The 17,498-nt window shown below is 48.5% G+C and overlaps 1 protein-coding gene and 1 long non-coding RNA gene across 3 annotated transcripts in view; one reads left to right on the forward strand and one right to left on the reverse strand.

Moving 5' to 3' along the window:
* Positions 1-1,660: 1,660 nt before the first annotated feature.
* LOC136746498 (uncharacterized) lies at positions 1,661-5,193 on the reverse strand. The gene is made up of 3 exons (XR_010816400.1): positions 4,104-5,193; positions 3,599-3,806; positions 1,661-2,925 (listed from the first exon to the last, which is right to left on the reverse strand). It is a non-coding gene; the product is annotated as an uncharacterized LOC136746498 (long non-coding RNA).
* Positions 5,194-7,115: 1,922 nt separating this feature from the next.
* Positions 7,116-17,498, forward strand: part of LOC136746499 (ribosomal protein S6 kinase alpha-3) — a 38,834-nt gene continuing 28,451 nt past the window's right edge. The window contains exons 1-2 of one of the 2 annotated variants that reach the window (XM_066699032.1): positions 7,116-7,437; positions 10,154-10,210. In XM_066699032.1, coding sequence (XP_066555129.1) covers positions 7,375-7,437; positions 10,154-10,210 — 120 coding nt within the window. In that variant the 5' untranslated portion in view covers positions 7,116-7,374. Of the gene's footprint in view, positions 7,438-7,607; positions 7,847-10,153; positions 10,211-17,498 lie in introns of those variants that run through there. The other variant, XM_066699031.1, reaches the window with a different exon arrangement.

The raw sequence follows: 17,498 nt of genomic DNA on the forward strand, positions 1-17,498 counted from the left end.
GGGGGTACTCCACACTGATCAGTAATCATCATCTTCATTATAATAAACAGAAAAAACACATTCTCAGTATCTACTAAGTCCCATGAACACACACACACACACACACACACACACACACATATAATCTCACATTGTGTTCATGAATCACCTTGGATACTTGTCACTCCGGGAGGCAGTGGATCAGGCTGTCTATTTTGGTGCAGGTGTCATGGTATCTCGCAATAGGTTGGTTTAATCAGCCAACGCACTTGGCAGCGGTCAGGCTTGTGAAAAGGGCCTCGATTCACAGCAGACTGCACACTGAAATGAAATGATAGCGTCCTACCACTGGGCGGCGCCCTAATTCTTCAAATATTCTGAGTAAAGCACCAGTTTCCCTAATTGTGCAGAATTAGTTTGTGCAGTGATGTTCTTCACATTTCATTATTATTATTATTATTAGTCTAGATGTGAAAACATGCAGTCCAATGTAGTGTGCTGCACTTTGGTAAAACAGTAGTGCGTCATGTGGCGAACTGTATCAAAAACATGATCAGATAACAGCAGGCAGGTCAGAGTCCATGCTGCTGTGTGAGATTACAGTGTGTCGTTTAGTAAAAGTGTATGCATGCTACAGTGTTTTAGTGTATCAGCATTAGTGAGTATCAGTCCTGTATGCTGTGTCATACGAGACATCTGAGTGCAGTCTTTGGCCCGTATAGTCTGTGTTCGTGTGTTTACTATACTTTACCATGTTTTTAGCATGCTACACCACTCTACACTTGATCCTATTTTTACCATGTTTATACCATGCTACACTATACTTAACCATGTTTGTGAGGGAGGAAGATCTGAAGACTGAAAAAATAAGATAAAATAAGAAGAATTGAGACAATTTAAAGAGAATAAATGAATCCCCCCCTTGTTTGTCATGACTCAGCTGCCGCTATAACCCTTTCTGTTGCTTCTTTTCTGAGCGCCGTGTTGTGGCGTGGTTGCCGGGACAGCAAGGTTTGACATGTGGTTGATGAATCAGATGGCAATTACTGACGAGTGATGGTGACGAGCATCGTACCGGGCCTGGAGATCTGGATCACACCGCCCTGTGGCCTAATATGGGGATTCCTTCCTCTCGTTGCACAGTGGAGATCTGCCTGGATCGGGTTCTGAAGAACAGGACTTAACCTGAATTTTAATGTAACGTCTGTTTCTTTTTCCCCTTTAATCAAGAGTAAAAGTGTGTGGTGTTTCTATTTTGTATTGCTGTTTTATTTGAATGCTCTTTTCTACTGATACAGTATACATATGTGGGCACATGCGTGTCATTAGGATGTATGTTGTGTTTACGAGCACAATATACTGTATATGAATGATGTAACTATGGGTCTGGACACAAAATAGTGTTGTGCTGCTATTTTTATTGATCTATGAAAGGCTTTTGGTACTGTCGATCATTCAGTTTTATCGGATAAGCTATGTAGCAATGGCTTTGATGGGGACTCTATTGCCTGGTTTCAGAACTACCTGTTCAATTGAAACAAATGTGTAAAATCGCATAGTTTTATAACACAATCGCAACAGGTTTCTAAGCGTTTGCCACAAGGTTTGATACCGGGCCCTTCTCTTTTTTTTATTTATATTAATAATATTTCCCAGGGTATAGATTACTCTCATATCCATCTTTATGCGGATGACACTATTCTTTATTCATTTAGACCCACTCTCTCTTCAGTACAATCTAATTTGCAAAGTAGCTTCAATCAAATTCAAGTCTTTTTTATGATTTCCGTCTACTGCTCAATGTGGAAAAAACTAAATGTGTTATTTAGTAGGGGACGTGCAAATCGTACTAATCCTGCAGGCTTTGAGCAGGGCTGTAGAATTGGTATTTTTAACAACACTGGGCTTGACCAGGTAGAAATATACAAGTATCTAGGTATTTGGTTAAACAGTGCATTAACATTTAAACCCATATCACCAAACTACAGTCGAAAGTTCGAAATAGACTTGGCTTTCTTTATCGGAATAAATCTTGCTTTACACGCCCAGCAAAGTATTTACTGGTCAAGATGTCAGTACTACTCATTTCTATTTTGGGGATGTTATTTACAAAGCTGCTTCTAATTCAGCCCTTAAGAAGCCGGATGTTGAATATCACTCTGCTATACGATTTGTCCCTGGCTCTCCTTTCCGCTCTCATCACTGTGATCTCTACACTCTGGCTAACTGGCCATCACTTCAAACGCGTCGGCCATGTCACTGGTATAGACTCATCTATAAAACATGAATCGGAAAATCACCACACTACCTTAGCAAACTACTAACTATATCTGTCCCCTCTTTCAATCTTCGTTCAAGTGACCTGATTACTTTAACTGTCCCTCGTGTGTCTCCTGCTGTGGGGCGCAACTCGATCCAATATCCAGCTGCACTTGATTGGAATGAGGTTTCATTTCGCTAGGTGCTGAATTGAATTGAATTGAATATATGAACACGCTGCCCCTGTTGAGGAGCGTGTGAACTATAGTCTCCCAGCTGTGATCGGCGGTGAAACTGCTCTGGACCAGCACAGGGAATCCAACAGCAGATCTGAATAGGTCAATCAATTCCGGTTACGCACCACCCCTGGAGTAAAGCAGCTGGAGCAGGGAGGGGGCAACCCTGCAGCGTGGGGGGTGTCCAAATGAATTAGCAAAAACCTCAGAACTGCAATTCTGTTTCCAGCTGAGAAGCATGATAATCCCCAGCCGGCGCTCTCTCGGTGCATGTGGCAGGAAGATCACAGGGCAACCTTGGGGAGAGAGGCCGCGTTGTGAGAGGGCACCTGTTGTGGGTACAGCACTGTAGACTGCAGTCTGCACGGCAGGACTCAGTGGGATTGATTCTGGACGGAGGGGGCGGGTGGTTTTTCTTTCTCTCTTTGTCTGGAGTCCGATCATTTCCATGCTGTAAAGAAACCAACCAAAACCAAAACATGTCATAAACGCTTATGAAATAATCCACGAATGTTACGTCAGAGCACAGAATGCTGCTTGGCTTGGCTGATGGCAGGGATATAATGAGACAGGGCAGTTATCTGAGATGGATTTTTACCCCCCTGTGCCAGAGTGACTCAACGCATCGCTGCAACTTCATTGATTGCTTGGTAATTGATTCAGGGCCATTACATTCTTCCATCAACTCACTCGGTGTTGGGGGGGGGGATTCCTCCAGTGGAAGAAAAGTAATCTGCTGTTAAACACAGTCTTCAGCTGCTCTTCTCAGTGAGCCAGCTCTGAGGGTGACATCATCGCGTTTCTGAGATTTCTGTTCGGTTTGTTTGCGTTTGTTTTTCTTCATTCATGAACCTTTTTCTTTTCCCCCGACTCTCCTGACTGGGGCTTAAAGGTTTTGCAATAACACCCACTGCTTCTGACAGAGGGAGGGAGGGAGGGGGAAAGAGATAAAGAGGGCGGGAGGGTGAGAGAGAGAAAGAGGGAGGGTGAGAGGGAGAGAGATAGAGAAAGAGGGAAAGAGGGAGGGTGAGAAGGAGAGAGAGAGACAGAGAGAGGGAGGAAGGGAGAAAGACGGAAAGAGTGGGGGGGGTGGGGGGGCGGTGACTCAGCTGCATGACACATACCGCTCACAGAGCTGACGAAATTGCCATTCATGTGCACCGAGCAGGCCTGGGCTCTTAAAGGTACAGTCGGGAGGAGCGCAGGGCAGCATGGCAGCCCTCTGAACCCTGTCCAGGACGCCCCCGATCACATGACTGACCCCCTCCGAACCATTTCTCTGATGGGCACCTGGAGACGTTGTGAGACACCATGCCCCAAACCTGTGAGTCTCTGTGTGTTATAATCAATTACAGAGACAGGTTTTATTTTCCCACGCACCAGATATGCAAACATGGTCATTCATGAACACTTGACTTTGATTAATTAATGCAAACACACACAGAGGCAGGCACACACACATACACACGCACACATATACACATACAGCTCTGGAAAAAATGTACATTGATTTCTGAACTTATTTTTTTCCGAGCTGCATATAGATGCATATAGACACACACAAACACAGACACACGCACATATACAGAGATACATATATCTGAATTTGAACAAGTTGCAAAATCCCACCGTTAGATTGTGACGTGCCACTTTCCTGGACATTTTGTGTGTTGCTGATGTTGTCTGTATCTCCAGGAAAGCCACTGTCTATCAGTAAAATCTACACGGATACTGTATCACATCAAGTTACAGAAGTTGCATAAGTTCCATCGCTGTTGGAGGAAAAAAGAAAAGGTGCTGGCTAAGACGTTTTAAAGAGCGAGGAAGGCTGTGGCCTGCCTGAGTGCCTCGTGTGGAAAATAAAGTCAAGCTCTGGAGGTGACTTGGTTCAGGGGTCAATACCCAGCTGTCCTGCCAGATGCCAGCGTCCTACTGGCCAGGCCCTGCTTCCCTATGATACACAAAACGAGCTCTCACTTCCGCCAGCAAAACCACCATCTGCAAACTGCCATCCTGATTTGATTGGCAGGATTTTACTGCTCTTTCTTTCTTTCTTTTCTTTTTTCTTTTTATCACCACAAGTTTGTACGTGTCGAGCCCCAGGAAAGGAGCACATTTTGCACCAGGGCAACAAAAACAGATAAAAAAAGTCTCTCTAGGGCAGCAGTGTGGAGTAATGGCGAGGGCTCTGGACTCCTGAGTGGAGAGTCATTTCAATCCCAGGTGGGGGGCACTGCTGCTGTACACTTGAGTAAGGCACTGTACATAGATTGCTCCAGTAAAAACCCAGCTGTATAAATGGGTCATTGTATTTAAAAATAATATGATATACAGCTCTGGAAAAAATTGAGAGACCACTCCAAGTTCAGAAATCAATGTTAAGTGGTCTCTTATTTTTTTCCAGAGCTGTATTGTAAGTCACCCTGGATAAGAAAATATAATAATACTTCCATGTTGAAGCCATTTTAATCTTGCGGGTGGAAGAGCCTGACCATCCCTCGGCCGCGGCCCATCTGGCCCGGAGGAAGTGAGATCTCCAGGAGACAGAAGGACCCTGGATGTGCTGAAGTCTGGCCTTGGGAACCTCAGCAGTCACGCACAGCTGCAAAGTTCTTGCAGAGCCGCAGCCCCCTCTCCGGACAGTCCTCCTGGGAAACTGAGGCCGAGGACAGAGCTGGGAGCAGGAGCGCCACCTGGGGGGAAGCAGCACAGTCCTGCACTAGGGTTTCAGACGGGGAGGGGTTCCCTTGTCAGAGTCCACCCTGGAGCAGCTCGGTGACGGGACTCCGTAGCGCAATAAAGGAGCAGTGAAATCGGGGGAAAGTCTAGACTGAGAGAGGTACACAGTGAAGCACGACACGAGCTGAGAGGGCAGGGTACAGTCAGCATGGAGCCATTCAATATTTTAAAATGTCTCAACCTACACAAATGTTAGCAAACACAATGAGCCCGGCCCAGATCAATGCCACCCCCCCCCACTGGCAGCTCTGAGTCATGTCCAAACCTCCACTGAGCACAAGCTTTGCCATCCCATCTGGTCTCGAAGCGATGCTTTAACATCACTTGTCGGTCTCCGAACTGTGCTCAGGGGAGAGCCAGGACTCCCTGATCAAGTCAATTATTTACTGGGAAGTTTGCAGGCCAGAATTTTATAGTGTGGCTCAAAACGACAACTAACTAACTGTCAGCGATGTCAGCTAAGTAGATTTTATGCTGCATCGGCCTCACAGGCAGTAAATAACCTATCCACATTTTCTGTGTTCTGTTTTGCTGCATCCGATTAAAAACACAGACAAAATCATTCAACGGACAATAAAAATAGTAACGATAAGATGAAGAGTGGCGAATTGTGGTATTTACATGGAGTCCAGCTGTGGCCCTGCCTCTGTCCTCAGGGTGTCAGTGGCCCCGCTATACCACTCAGCACAGCACAGCAAACCTCAGCCCCGGACATCATGCGCAGGAGACGCTCGCCACCAGCTCCAGCCTCCTCTCAGACAGGACTGCCCTGCCTATCCACGGCCTTCTATGGAAGTAGGATTGCTGCCAACTGCCAAGAGAGCATCGTATCGAGAGCGTATCAGTGAGCGTAGTGTGTGTGTGTAGTGTGTATATATGAGAGGCAGTGTACATTTCACAGTAATTGTTAAAGCACTGGTTTGGATCAATACGCTGTACCGTTGTAGTCCCCGTAAGAGTGCTGGCACTGGGCACAGGTCCCCAGTGAGGTGGCACGGTCGTGTGCAGGGGGATCATGCAGTTCCGCCTTTCATCCAATAGATGGCACAACAGCCGTGCCACACGCCTGTTCCCGAGTGGGACTGGACTACACACAAGCTCTGCTTCAGCCACTCCAGTAGGGAAACCTGTCGGGTGACTGTCCCTCCTGCTCACCGAAACACACCCCAGCAGCTCGGATGGTGGCGGACATCCCTTACAGAGGCATCACAATCGCACTGAGATCGTGTGGGATGTCAAAACACCCTTGAAAGCCACTTAGTGAGACCTCAGGGCTGGGGGTCCTGGTTCTGCTGGGCTACAGATACAGTGTGGAAACCAGATTAGGCTCATGTATCTGTTATGTTTCTTTAGTTACATTACAGATTAGATGAGATTAGATTAGGCTAGACTTGATTCTAGGGATTTTAAAGGAGTCTAAATAGGTTTGGACTAGTTTAAGATTAGCATTACGAAACAAAGTGTATTTAAAAATCACAATCCCTCATTTAGTAGTTCATGTGAATCTTTAGACCAGAGCACCAAATGATATGAATAACAAAGCAGTGGTAGTAGTAGTTTCGTTTTGCCTAGTCATTTTTATTTTCTTTATACTGAATTGTATTTGTGAAGATGGTGGTGGTGATGAAGAGTTGCGGTTAAACAGATCCAGGCTGTGCAGCACTATCTGTGTAAAGTTGTTCATATACACCCTGCACTCACACTCCGGGCTGGCTGGCTGAGTTCGCCTTACAGCCGCTGACTCACGCCGCCTACCCCGCGTCAGCCCCCCGGCAGCCCCCCGGCCCGACCCTCTCACCTGGCGGCCGCTCCGGGCCGGGGGGCGGCTCCTCCCCGCGGTGTGACGCGGCGCTGACGCGGCACTCCGGCCTCGCTGTGACAGACAGGTGAACCGAGTGGCGGCGCCATATTGAGGAAGGCGGAAATGGGTGAGTGAGTTACAGAGAGAGAGAGAGAGGGGGGACCGCAGAGACGAGCTCCGATCACAGGGCTGGAATACACCGGATTGTTGTCTCTTGTTTCCGCTTCGGTTCATACCCTCCCCCCCGGCCCAGCCAGCCACCCACCCGGGCCGCTTGATCTCCTCTGCTGCCCTGCGCGGAGCCGGCGCTGGACGCTCGTCCGGGGCGTGTTGTGATCGGTCCCCTCTCGCCTGGCGGAGATGCCGCTCGCCCAGCTGGGAGACCCGTGGCAGAAGGTGCCGCTGGCCAACATGGAGAGCGAGGTGAGTTGGCGGCACACCTTCACTGTGCTCCCGCAAATCAGCCCCCGGTGACAGCGCCGAGCGGGACACACAGCCCGGAGCCGCAGGGCAGGAAGTGGAGAGCCCAGAGAGAGCGAGTGAAAGCCCGCGGAGTGTGTAGTAGTAGTAGTAGTAGTGGGGAAAACAGTCAGTCGGGCTGGAGTAGTGCTGTAGTAGGCAGCCCCGGGACACTCATTCCTTAAGGCAACTGTATGCAAGTTGTAGCTTCACTTGAGATGTGCAGACGGGGCGTGTGAGTAGCGTCCAGATGGGTATTTTCTGCCCAGCATCACCGAGTTACTGTCGGAGGAAGAACGGTCACGGACGTTGCATTCATTTATGTACACCCCTTCACTTTGCTTTGGCTTCCTTAGATCACAGACTTGATACGGTACGTATTAACTGCTGACCCTGGTGAAAGGTGTATGTGGTTGATCTATGAAAGGGGGTAGCACGATTACTGTTCACTGGTCCCATTCCCATGTGTGTGTGTGTACTTGTACATGCCCTAGTCTCAGTAGTCACCCGTCTGTAAATAACAGTGAAGCTGCGGAAAGTGTGGCCCCGGTTTGCGCATGAACTTGTTTCTGTGCGCAGAGCCCGCACTGCAGCTGCACTGTCTGCGCAGTCCTGCCCTCACGCCCCGCAGCAAAACATTGCGCACCTCTGCGCGCCGCTCTTGCGCAACGACTTCCCCGAAGCGTGTTTTAAGACAGATTGCAAATCAAGATCAGTTATTAAAAGAAAACGTTTCATCTGTTGGTTACCTGCCAGCTAGTGTAACAATCTGATTTTATTTCGAAATCTTAAGACTAATTGGGTGGTAATTAGTCTTCTGCCGGCGGAGCGGGTGTATTGTTTCGGGATCGCTGGAAGTTGCCGGGGATGCTCCGTCTCTACCACTGGGCACAGGTTTTGTAACGACTGCACATTGTACTGATCCAGGTTCTGACCATGATCCGCATTGTTTATGCAGGTATGCCCCCCCAACCTTCCAACGACGTTATTCCTCGGGGAGCCCACCTATATTTAGGCAGCACTAGACGTTTCCCCGATGGCGTCCTTGGTCTTGATTGATGATATAACGCCGAAGTTGCCATTTCCACAGCCTTCACACATCAAGGGGAGCTGCCTTGTAGGTCAGGTGGGAAGGGCGTCATTCCATTCCTGTGACGCTGTCACATTCCATTAGCATCCCACTATTGTTCCAAGCAATTCCAAGTGTGCTTCATTGCACCGAACCTGGCATGAAGGTAGAACCCTCCACGTAATTTTCCTGCGTGTCTGGACTTGTGTGTGCAGTATTTTTTCTTTAGATGGTGGCTATTCCTTAGGTGTCCTACAGGACATGTGGGAGACCTTTCCTTCCCTGTGCCACAAATAAGACTCACCACTTTAATTTTGAGGATGGTCTAACACCCAGCTTCATGCGCAGTGCTTTGAAGGGATCACCTTCTTAATTCTAATGAAGAAAGTGTGTGTGGGGGGGGTGCAAGGCAGGGTAGGGCTGGGCTGACACAACTTTGTTTCCATGGCTGTTTCCAATCAAACACTCTGTAAACTGTTACCAGTATTTCCTCCTACAGCATGTGTGTGAGTATGAGAGAGCAAGCAAATCTATGATTATAGGTTTTTTTTTAGAGGATAACTGTCATTTTGTCCCCCACAAACTCTTCAAATTGGTGTCAGACGTTCTGTTAGCACGCTCTGCAAGAAAACGAAAGGCGTCTCTTCCATTTTAACAAGATGCAGCCTTTTTTGTGCTCTGCGAGCAGTGACTGCACTGTGGCCCAAGCCTCTCCTTTAGTGGTACCGATTGCAGGACAAAGCACAGACACTGGGGCGGCAGACCTGCAATAAGACTTTGAAAACGTCAGAGTGTCAATCTGGGAGTTCTGCAAGCTGATCTCCTTAATCCGAGTGATGCTCCCTGCATTTTTAGAGTAGTGCTGCATCGCCAGGACTGTGGGCAAGCGTGTTTTTTGCGCTCTCCTCCTCCTCTGTAACCTGCTACCCGAGACTTCGTACAGTCTGATTAGAAGTCATCACTGGCAGTCTTCACACCAGCAGCCAGACTACTTTGCAGAATTGAAAATGTGAAAGTTAAAACGTAAATAAATCGCTACAGTACACTGCACAGACAAGATGCGTTTTATCACTAACATCGTCGGTTTTATAGCGGTTGCATTAAAGTACCATCAAATTATTATTATACTTTGTAACACCTGAGTAGATTCGGTTTATTGTTTTTTTGTTTTTGTTTTTCTGGCTCAGTAGCTGCTCGTTCTTCCTACCTGACACATCAGGAGTGTGCAACTGATTACACCCCCCAGTGTTTTTCACAAGCGATTTGCTTTTGTTTTTCAGAGGTATTATTATTTCTTCATTTTGTACATGTTTCTGCCATTTGCCTCAAGTTCATTCATTCTCTGGATTGTTGATCTTGTCCTGGAAGGATTTATTATTATTATTGTAGTTGTTGTTTGAGAAGTATTGGGAAGGTACTAAATTGCAGAACCTAGTCCTGCTGTATTGGGTGTGTGTGTGGTGCAGTACTGTGTGGAGGGGGGTATGGTTTGGCTGGGGTTTGTGTGTAGTGGTGCTGTAGTCCAGCTCAGTGTGTGTGGCACTGTGCATGCAACTGTGATGTGTTGTGTGTTTGTTGTCCTGAGGTCCTGTCTGTCGTTTGTTCCCACAGAATGGGCACCAGGTGGCGGAGGACTCGATGGGAGAAGACGATTCGTTGTCCTGCAGTGTAAGTTTTTTTTGTTGTTGTCCTTTTGTTTTCTTTTTCCCCAATTGTTTCATTTTTGTTCTGTTGACCAAACACTGTATGTCCTCGGCTCAGCGAGAAGAAGCTTCCCCCACATGGCTTGTGTCTGGGCTCTTTACTTACCTACTTGTTCATCGTTTCCCTGAGGTCGAGCAGTTCTGATCCGTGACGGTGGATTGTCATCTGTGTGTGTGACGTGACCGCCTTAACTGTACTTGGGGTTGTGGTTTTGGAGGGGGTGGGGATGGATGTAAAGCTATTATAAGTCAGTTATCCTTCTTACGGTCTTCTGCAATTTAAAAATAGTTGGTCAGCACCCCAGCTCAGTGTCTCCCCACTTATCGGATGAAAACAGCCAGGAAATGGGCTGTATTGATTTCTGAATCCCTGCTGTAGTGGTTCAGCTGCAGTATTGAGTTTACGTCCCGAGCAGCAATCTGCAAACCCTGCTCTCTCTGCACATCTAATGGATGTAATAAATGCATCAGAGCTTTAAGCCCTTTGAGAGAGCTATCGCAAGCTTCCTGACACATCATACGCTGTAAAAACTAAATAAATAATCATAGCAAAAAAATGTAGAGTCAGGGCTAATGATATATCGCTGTCTGCTAACGTCAACATTCAAGGAGCAGAGGCACAGGGAAATATCCTGTTGGAATTGTATCCATGGGCATAGCTGGGCTCCTTTCCTCTCTCACACAGCTGATGTCAAAGGCATCTGGAATCCGACCTTAAAATCTCTGCAGACCTCTGATGGCTGATGTGAACGTGGGTGTCGGGCAGATTGACGCGGAGTTTGTTTTGATTGTATGCCTATAAAGATCCCCTTTCCTGGGACTGGGATCCCACTTCAAGATCCCGGTGCACAGTCCTTGCACTGGGGAGCGGCACTAACGCACTTGTATCAAGGCTTGCTGTAGGTGTTGTTTTAGAGAAACTCGTACCAGCACCAAAAGGGGTTGACTTGCCCAGTCACGTATGCCGACCTGTCTGCCTGAGGATCAGTAGCTCTGCCTCCTGCTCTCTGGGCGTGAGGAGGAGGAGCCGCATACTGCAATAATAAATGAATAAATAAATAAAGGAGACTTAATATATTCATGGCAGGCTTCTTGACACTTGTTCTGGAGTGTTAATTGCTGTTATAGCCACAGGAATAAAGCTGGTTTTAGATGCGACTTGCCAAAAATAAAGTGAGACCAAGCCTGGGCGCAGTCTCGTGTTAACGAGGCATCATGCTCTCGATCCTCCAGTTCCCCGTTAACGAGGTCACGTCCGCGGAGAGGAGAAGGTGTTGGGGGTGGGTCCATGAGCCTGCAGCCCAGTTCGGCTCCATTCAATTAGGAGGGTCTTCACTCAGCTCCCCCGGTGTTGATATTAGTCTGTCATTGTAACACCTCCCCCCGCAGAGATTGCAACTGAGGATGATCGCTTGGGACTCGTGTGCGTGTGCATGTGTGTCACAGATTGCAAAAGCGTGCGACTGGGACACTGACCAGCACTCTGCACAGGAAGGAGCACAAACGCCGTCGAAACGCCCGTGGAGAACCACACACTTCTGTGGGTTCCGTCCGGTTCTGACCCTCGCACTCCGTCACCCTCTCAGAAGCGGCTCGTGAGCTTTTTCTTTTTTCTTTTTTTTTTTTCTTTTTTCCTGCACCATCCAAGTGGAGCCCAGAGCAATAAACCCATTTAAGATGATCTACTGCGATTATGGCATCTGGAGCTTTCAGGAGCTTCATTAAGAGTATATTGAGTGAGTCCGCCAGGGCGTACAGATAGAGGCCAGCAGGTGCTCCAGAGCTGTAGGGCAAACTCACACAGCTGTCATTTTAAAGGAGAAGAGACTCTGCAGGTCAGAGTTGTGCTGGCAGCCTCTTTAAATGCCACATGGCAGCTTTTTGTTTTGTCTTTTTGCTGAGATGATTTATTTTAGAACAAGGAGCCGCTGCCAAGGCCAGAGTCTCCCAGTGAAGCCTGTGCCTCCTTTCAGAGACACTAATCTTCACGGTCCTCCACGGTGTTTCTGCAGTGCTGCTGCAGGTCCCCCTCCACTCGCCGCTTATGTCCTCTCCTTCTCCAGAAAAAATAAAACGAAGGAGAGCGCATTCTTTTGTTTTCCGGACGCTGGGTGTGTCTGAGGGGTCTGTGGTGAGCGCTGAGCGGCAGGGGGCTGGAGATATTTGCTTTAACTTAATATTTTGTTCTCTTGCTGGTGCTGGAAAGGCAGCCATCCTGTGCTGGGTGCTGAGCAGATGCAAACACCCTGGCCACCCTCTCAAAGAGTCCACCACCACCATCACCACCACCAGTGTCATATAATAACAGGTCTGTTGCAAAAGAGGGGTAACACAAAGTGATGCGCTGAAATGAAGACTTGAGGCCAGTCAGTCATCGACACTTCTGCATGTCAAGCACAAAGCCGATGACCATACAAAAGATGAGCACCACTATAGCAACGACAGAAACATGGCCTGTGGGTCAGACAGGATACCGCTGTAAATCAGGAGCACAGCGGACATGTGTTGTAGTCCATAACAGGTCATTATCTCGTGTTGTGTGCCTTTTGTCTGCATTTTCTCCTTGTTTGTTTAGCCCTGCTGTGTGTCCACTGGGCCGTCCTGGGTTGCGTTTCCTTGGTAGTTTGAAAACCAGACGCTTTGGAATAAAGTCTCTTGCAGTTTGTTTGCGCCTAAAGGGATGTTTGGAAGTAGCTGTCACAGGGAAGCCTACATGTCTATATCTATATCTATCTACCTTCAAAACCTCCCTGACATGGACACAAGGCAGGGATCGGGTCTAGTAAAGGGGAGGACCAGCGAATCACAGAATTGCAGGTGCATTGAGAAGGATGCCTCAGAACAAACCCGCTGGTCCTTGTTGTTTTAGTTTTGTTTCTAAGAGTGTCCGGTGCCTGTAATGGGTGAGTCGTGCGGTCGCCAGGGCTGAAAGACTGCAGGGTAGCGTCAGGTTAATTAACTGCGATGGAGTGCAGCCCACAACTGCTCTCTGGACACAATAACACACTGCTTTAAATAGAAACTAAAAACACACTGCGTTCAGGGCTTTTCTGCACCTTGTTACTGCAGCTGGAAAGGTCTGTGCTGTTTCCAGCCTGGCCTGCTTCCCCCAATACCCCTATGTGTGTGTTCAGGGTCTCTGTGTGCTTGTAAACCCCATCCTGGACCCATGGAGTATTAACTTCATTGTGTATTTGTTTACTTCACTTACTTACCTATTTTAAATGCATCGAGTGGGCGGCTAAGTGGAGCAGGTGATGAGAAAGCAAGCGGGGAGAGCAAAGAGTGCGTTTCCATGTGACCTGGGCCAGGAGTTCAGCCTCAACATCAGGGGCTAAAGCTGGCAGCAGACCCGACCACCAGCTTCCTGCACTGACCACAAAACTCGGCTGTAGCAGCAGATTCCCACGCCAGGCAGGGCAGATGAATGCAGTGTTGTAGTGGCGCTTTCTGTGCCGCTGTCTGATTGGGCCTTGAGACCGGCCTCCGTCTGGTCTTCCCTGGTGTGCTCGAGCCGCCGTGCCCCATAGCGAGAGTCATGTCAGCCTGCAGGTACGGGTCAACAGAGGAGCGGCACCCCCCCACACTATTTAGGCCTCCATTCAAAATCAATGGATGGAGGAAAATTAAAACACGATGAAGTGAGTGACAACGCTCCGGGCGTCCAGATTCCTGCTGTAATGTTTGTAAGGACAAACGCACTGCTGACGTGTCCTCTGTAGCTCATCTAACATCTATTAGCTAACGCCTCGAGGAGTTCAGCTCTGAAGGGGCACCCCAGGAAGCAGCGGCAGTAGCCACGCCTGCGAGGAAGTCACCCAAGTTGCCACTGCAGCTGAGGAGGTGCGATCCTCCGACAGAGTGCGTCTTCCTGTCCTTTTACACCTTGGCAGGGGCTCGTCTCTCTCCCCCTCTCCCTCCACTTTCCTTTCCCCTCTTCTGCCTGGACACAAAGAACTCAGTCGCTCTATTATCGCAAAACCCTGCGAACAGAAGCCCAGTGGGTGAAAAGGCCTGTAATTAGGGCTGCTGACAAGCCTCTTTCTTCGCAGGCCCTGGACTCAAGTGGCTCAGCGTGCCGACTGTGGCGAGGGAGCTGGTTGGGCACTACGATGTACAGCACGAGTTTCCTCTCTGCTTTCTCTTCTCTGCTGTCCTCGGAGCTTCTGTTTGTTCAGGTCTCTCCCGCTCCCCCCCCCCCCCCCCCCCCACTCGCTCATTCTCGCGTTTCCTGTGCCGTCTGACCTCGACGAGTGGCGATGTGCTCGAAAACGCTTCCTCTGAAGCCCAGGAGGAATTAAAAGCCCTGGATTTGTTTGCTTGGTACTTGTACTCCCCTTCCCCCACCCCCCCTTTTATTTCTCTGTTTTTATACCACAGTGTTGCCACTATGTCTGTATGCCTCTGTTCAATAACAAACAAAACGTATGTAATGTGCATAACTCATGGCTCTCATGGTAGTTGTGTGCTGTGGCTTTGTTTTCCTCTCTCCTTTTCCTCCTGGTAATAAGCCATAAAACTGTGTTCTGTGCTTATGGATTCGTCCCAGCGCACTGTGATGCTGGGAGGCCCTTCCTGTCCCTGCCCTGTCCTATGGCGTGCAGTCCGTGATGGACATACATCAGCAGTGATAAATTGCCACTGACCTCCAACCCGGAGCCATTCCGCAGTGCCTTCGCAAGTCCGGAGGCTAATACAGGTCTCCTTGGAGCTGCCATGAACATGGGAGGAGAATAAATTATCTGGAGAGAAAAAAGTTACTCATTGCTGGGTTGTGCACGGCTTTCATCATGAAAGCGGAAAACATCCTTCACGGTTTGGGAAATCACCAATGTCACCGTGGCACTTTTTGCAGACTGGGCATTTCCCCTGTGTGCACAATGCCTGGGCGTCTTTCTCTCTGCAGCTATAGACTGAGCTGCAGGATGGGGCCTACCGATACTGAGATTATTTCGGATAAGGTCTGCTGAAAGGAGTGGGGTGGGGTCACAGAGGTAAACCTGCAGCGCTGTAGCGTAGCATGGTAATTTTTCAGCGCCTTGTAAGAGCCCAGTTAATGCACTGACAGAGCTGCTTCCTGGGCACTGAGTATTAAAGTGCTACAGATCCCATTACTGAGCATGTAGGACTGAGCGCAGTCTAATTATGTCTGTGATGTAGCCTCTCTATATACGTCTAAATATGTATTTCTTATAACTCGGATTTCCAGCCACAGGAAGGTGTTAAAGAATTTGAAATCCTTGAGCAGCCCGAGTGAATTCCCCAGAATGCCGTTCTTCCCCGGTCTTTCCCCTTCAGACCGGACAAACTGTTGCCACTGTGTCAAGTTTAATAGACTTGGAACCTTGGGGCATTTGATCCATGGGCAGCAATTTAGTCATCCGCATGGGCCCCGGTTTCATAATTTAAAGCCTCTTAAAGTGACGGGAGAATATCGGAGCTGCCTCGGACAATGTCACGCTGCAGCCTCGCGTTGCGTGTGGACGGCCGGTTTCGTGAGCGGGTCAGACAGTGCGCGCTATACAGCAGCTGCTTAATGTCACTGCTGCCTTTCCTGCAGATTTACTGGGTCGAGGACATGGATACGAGCACACGTGGACACACGCACATGTGGACTTACTGTTACAATGCAGAGGTTTGTGATGATGGATGATGTTTCTTAAATTTCACCAAGTGATACTGTAAGCTTGTAATCTGGAAAAACAACAGTTTTAGGAAAGAAACACACAAAACAACAACAAAAATAGCTGTGAGTGCCTTGGTTTCATTTGACAGTAGCTTAAGGCACAGTGGTTTGACCCAGAGGATGAGGTGATATCCTCCTTCACCTTTTTAATCTTTTTCAACATTTTAATCCTCCTCTTCCTCTTTCTGTTCCTTTTCGTTGTTCCTCCTCTACTTCCTCTTCTTTCTGCCTGTCATATTGTGAGACACATGTATAGCAATATTCAGGCTCACACACACACACACAGTGGTACAGGACCGCCTGTCTGACCAAGTAGCACAGTGGGCACCACGGAGGTCTGATCCCAGGTAGGAAGATCCCCAGGTGAACTCCCCCCTGAGGTGTGGCATACAAATCCAGGTGTGGCTGCACTGGCTGCACTGGCTGTCTCTCCCTCCCACACAAGCCCATGGCCTGCAGGCACCCTGCTGAGCTAAGTCTTCTGGGTATTGGAGAACAGATTAAGCTGCCATCGTGGGCGTTTGGTTGTCGCGACCTCTGAACCCGTCCAGACCGCCCCCCACCTTCCTGCTCCAGCATTGCACGGAGTTAAAAGGAGTGTTTTTCCAGAATCGGCACTAGCGCTCTCGCCAGCGAAGAGCTCGGCAGATGGGTATGTAATCTGCTTTCTGCCATCTGGACTTTTTTTTTCTTTTTCTTTTTTTTTTCCCCCGTCATTAATGAGCACAGATTGAACAGGCCGTGTTCCATCTCCTGTTGTCTGAACAAGGTGTCTGTTGCTGAAGAGCACCAGGGTGGTGAAAAGTGCATGTTGTTTGTTTGTTTGTACCGCAGAACAACCGCAGAACATCAGCTTGCATAGGTCTATATCTTTATAACGGTTGCTGGGGTACCCCCCTGTTTCGAGGAGGAACTTTAAGAAGCTCAAATATCTGCCGCAGGAGGCGTGCGGTGGCTGTGGAGTCTTTGCAAAACCAGAAAAATCTGGAAAACTGAGAGAATCTAGTTCCTTTTTCAGCCAACCAAAGATTTCTTTTATTTGTATTATTTGTATCTTTATTTTAAAACTCTGCATATTGCATATCAGAGTACAACTCCCAGCATGCTCCTCTTGTCTGAGTGAATTCAGTAAAAAATAAATAAGTAATGCTTGCACGTTCTTGTTACACTCTGCCACCGTCGGCGCTCCGCACACTCGCCGTGCTCCCTGGGGGGCGGGGGGGGGTTGGCAGTGACACTGTGCTAATGGCATGACCCCCTGGCTCTCTCACACACAGGAAGGACTTCATTCGGCACTCAGCAGACTGCAAATTGCATTGATCGGTCCCCCCGAGGACTGTCCATCAGTTTAAATGTCACTTTCTCCTGTCAGTGCCTGTAGAGGGGGTGGGGGGGGTGGTCAGGATACATAAAGGGAAGCAATTAAATACTTGTAGGAGGCCTTCTCTTATAGATGTACAAGAGGAGGGAAGCACATTTTCCTTAAATGGGCTGGGACCAAGAATCACTTTGTCTCTGTGGGACAGTGTGGTGGGGCCAGTAAGGAGGTGACCAGTTGTGTGTGGAG

This window comes from Amia ocellicauda, chromosome 3, assembly GCF_036373705.1.
Source record: "Amia ocellicauda isolate fAmiCal2 chromosome 3, fAmiCal2.hap1, whole genome shotgun sequence".
NCBI lineage: Eukaryota > Metazoa > Chordata > Actinopteri > Amiiformes > Amiidae > Amia > Amia ocellicauda.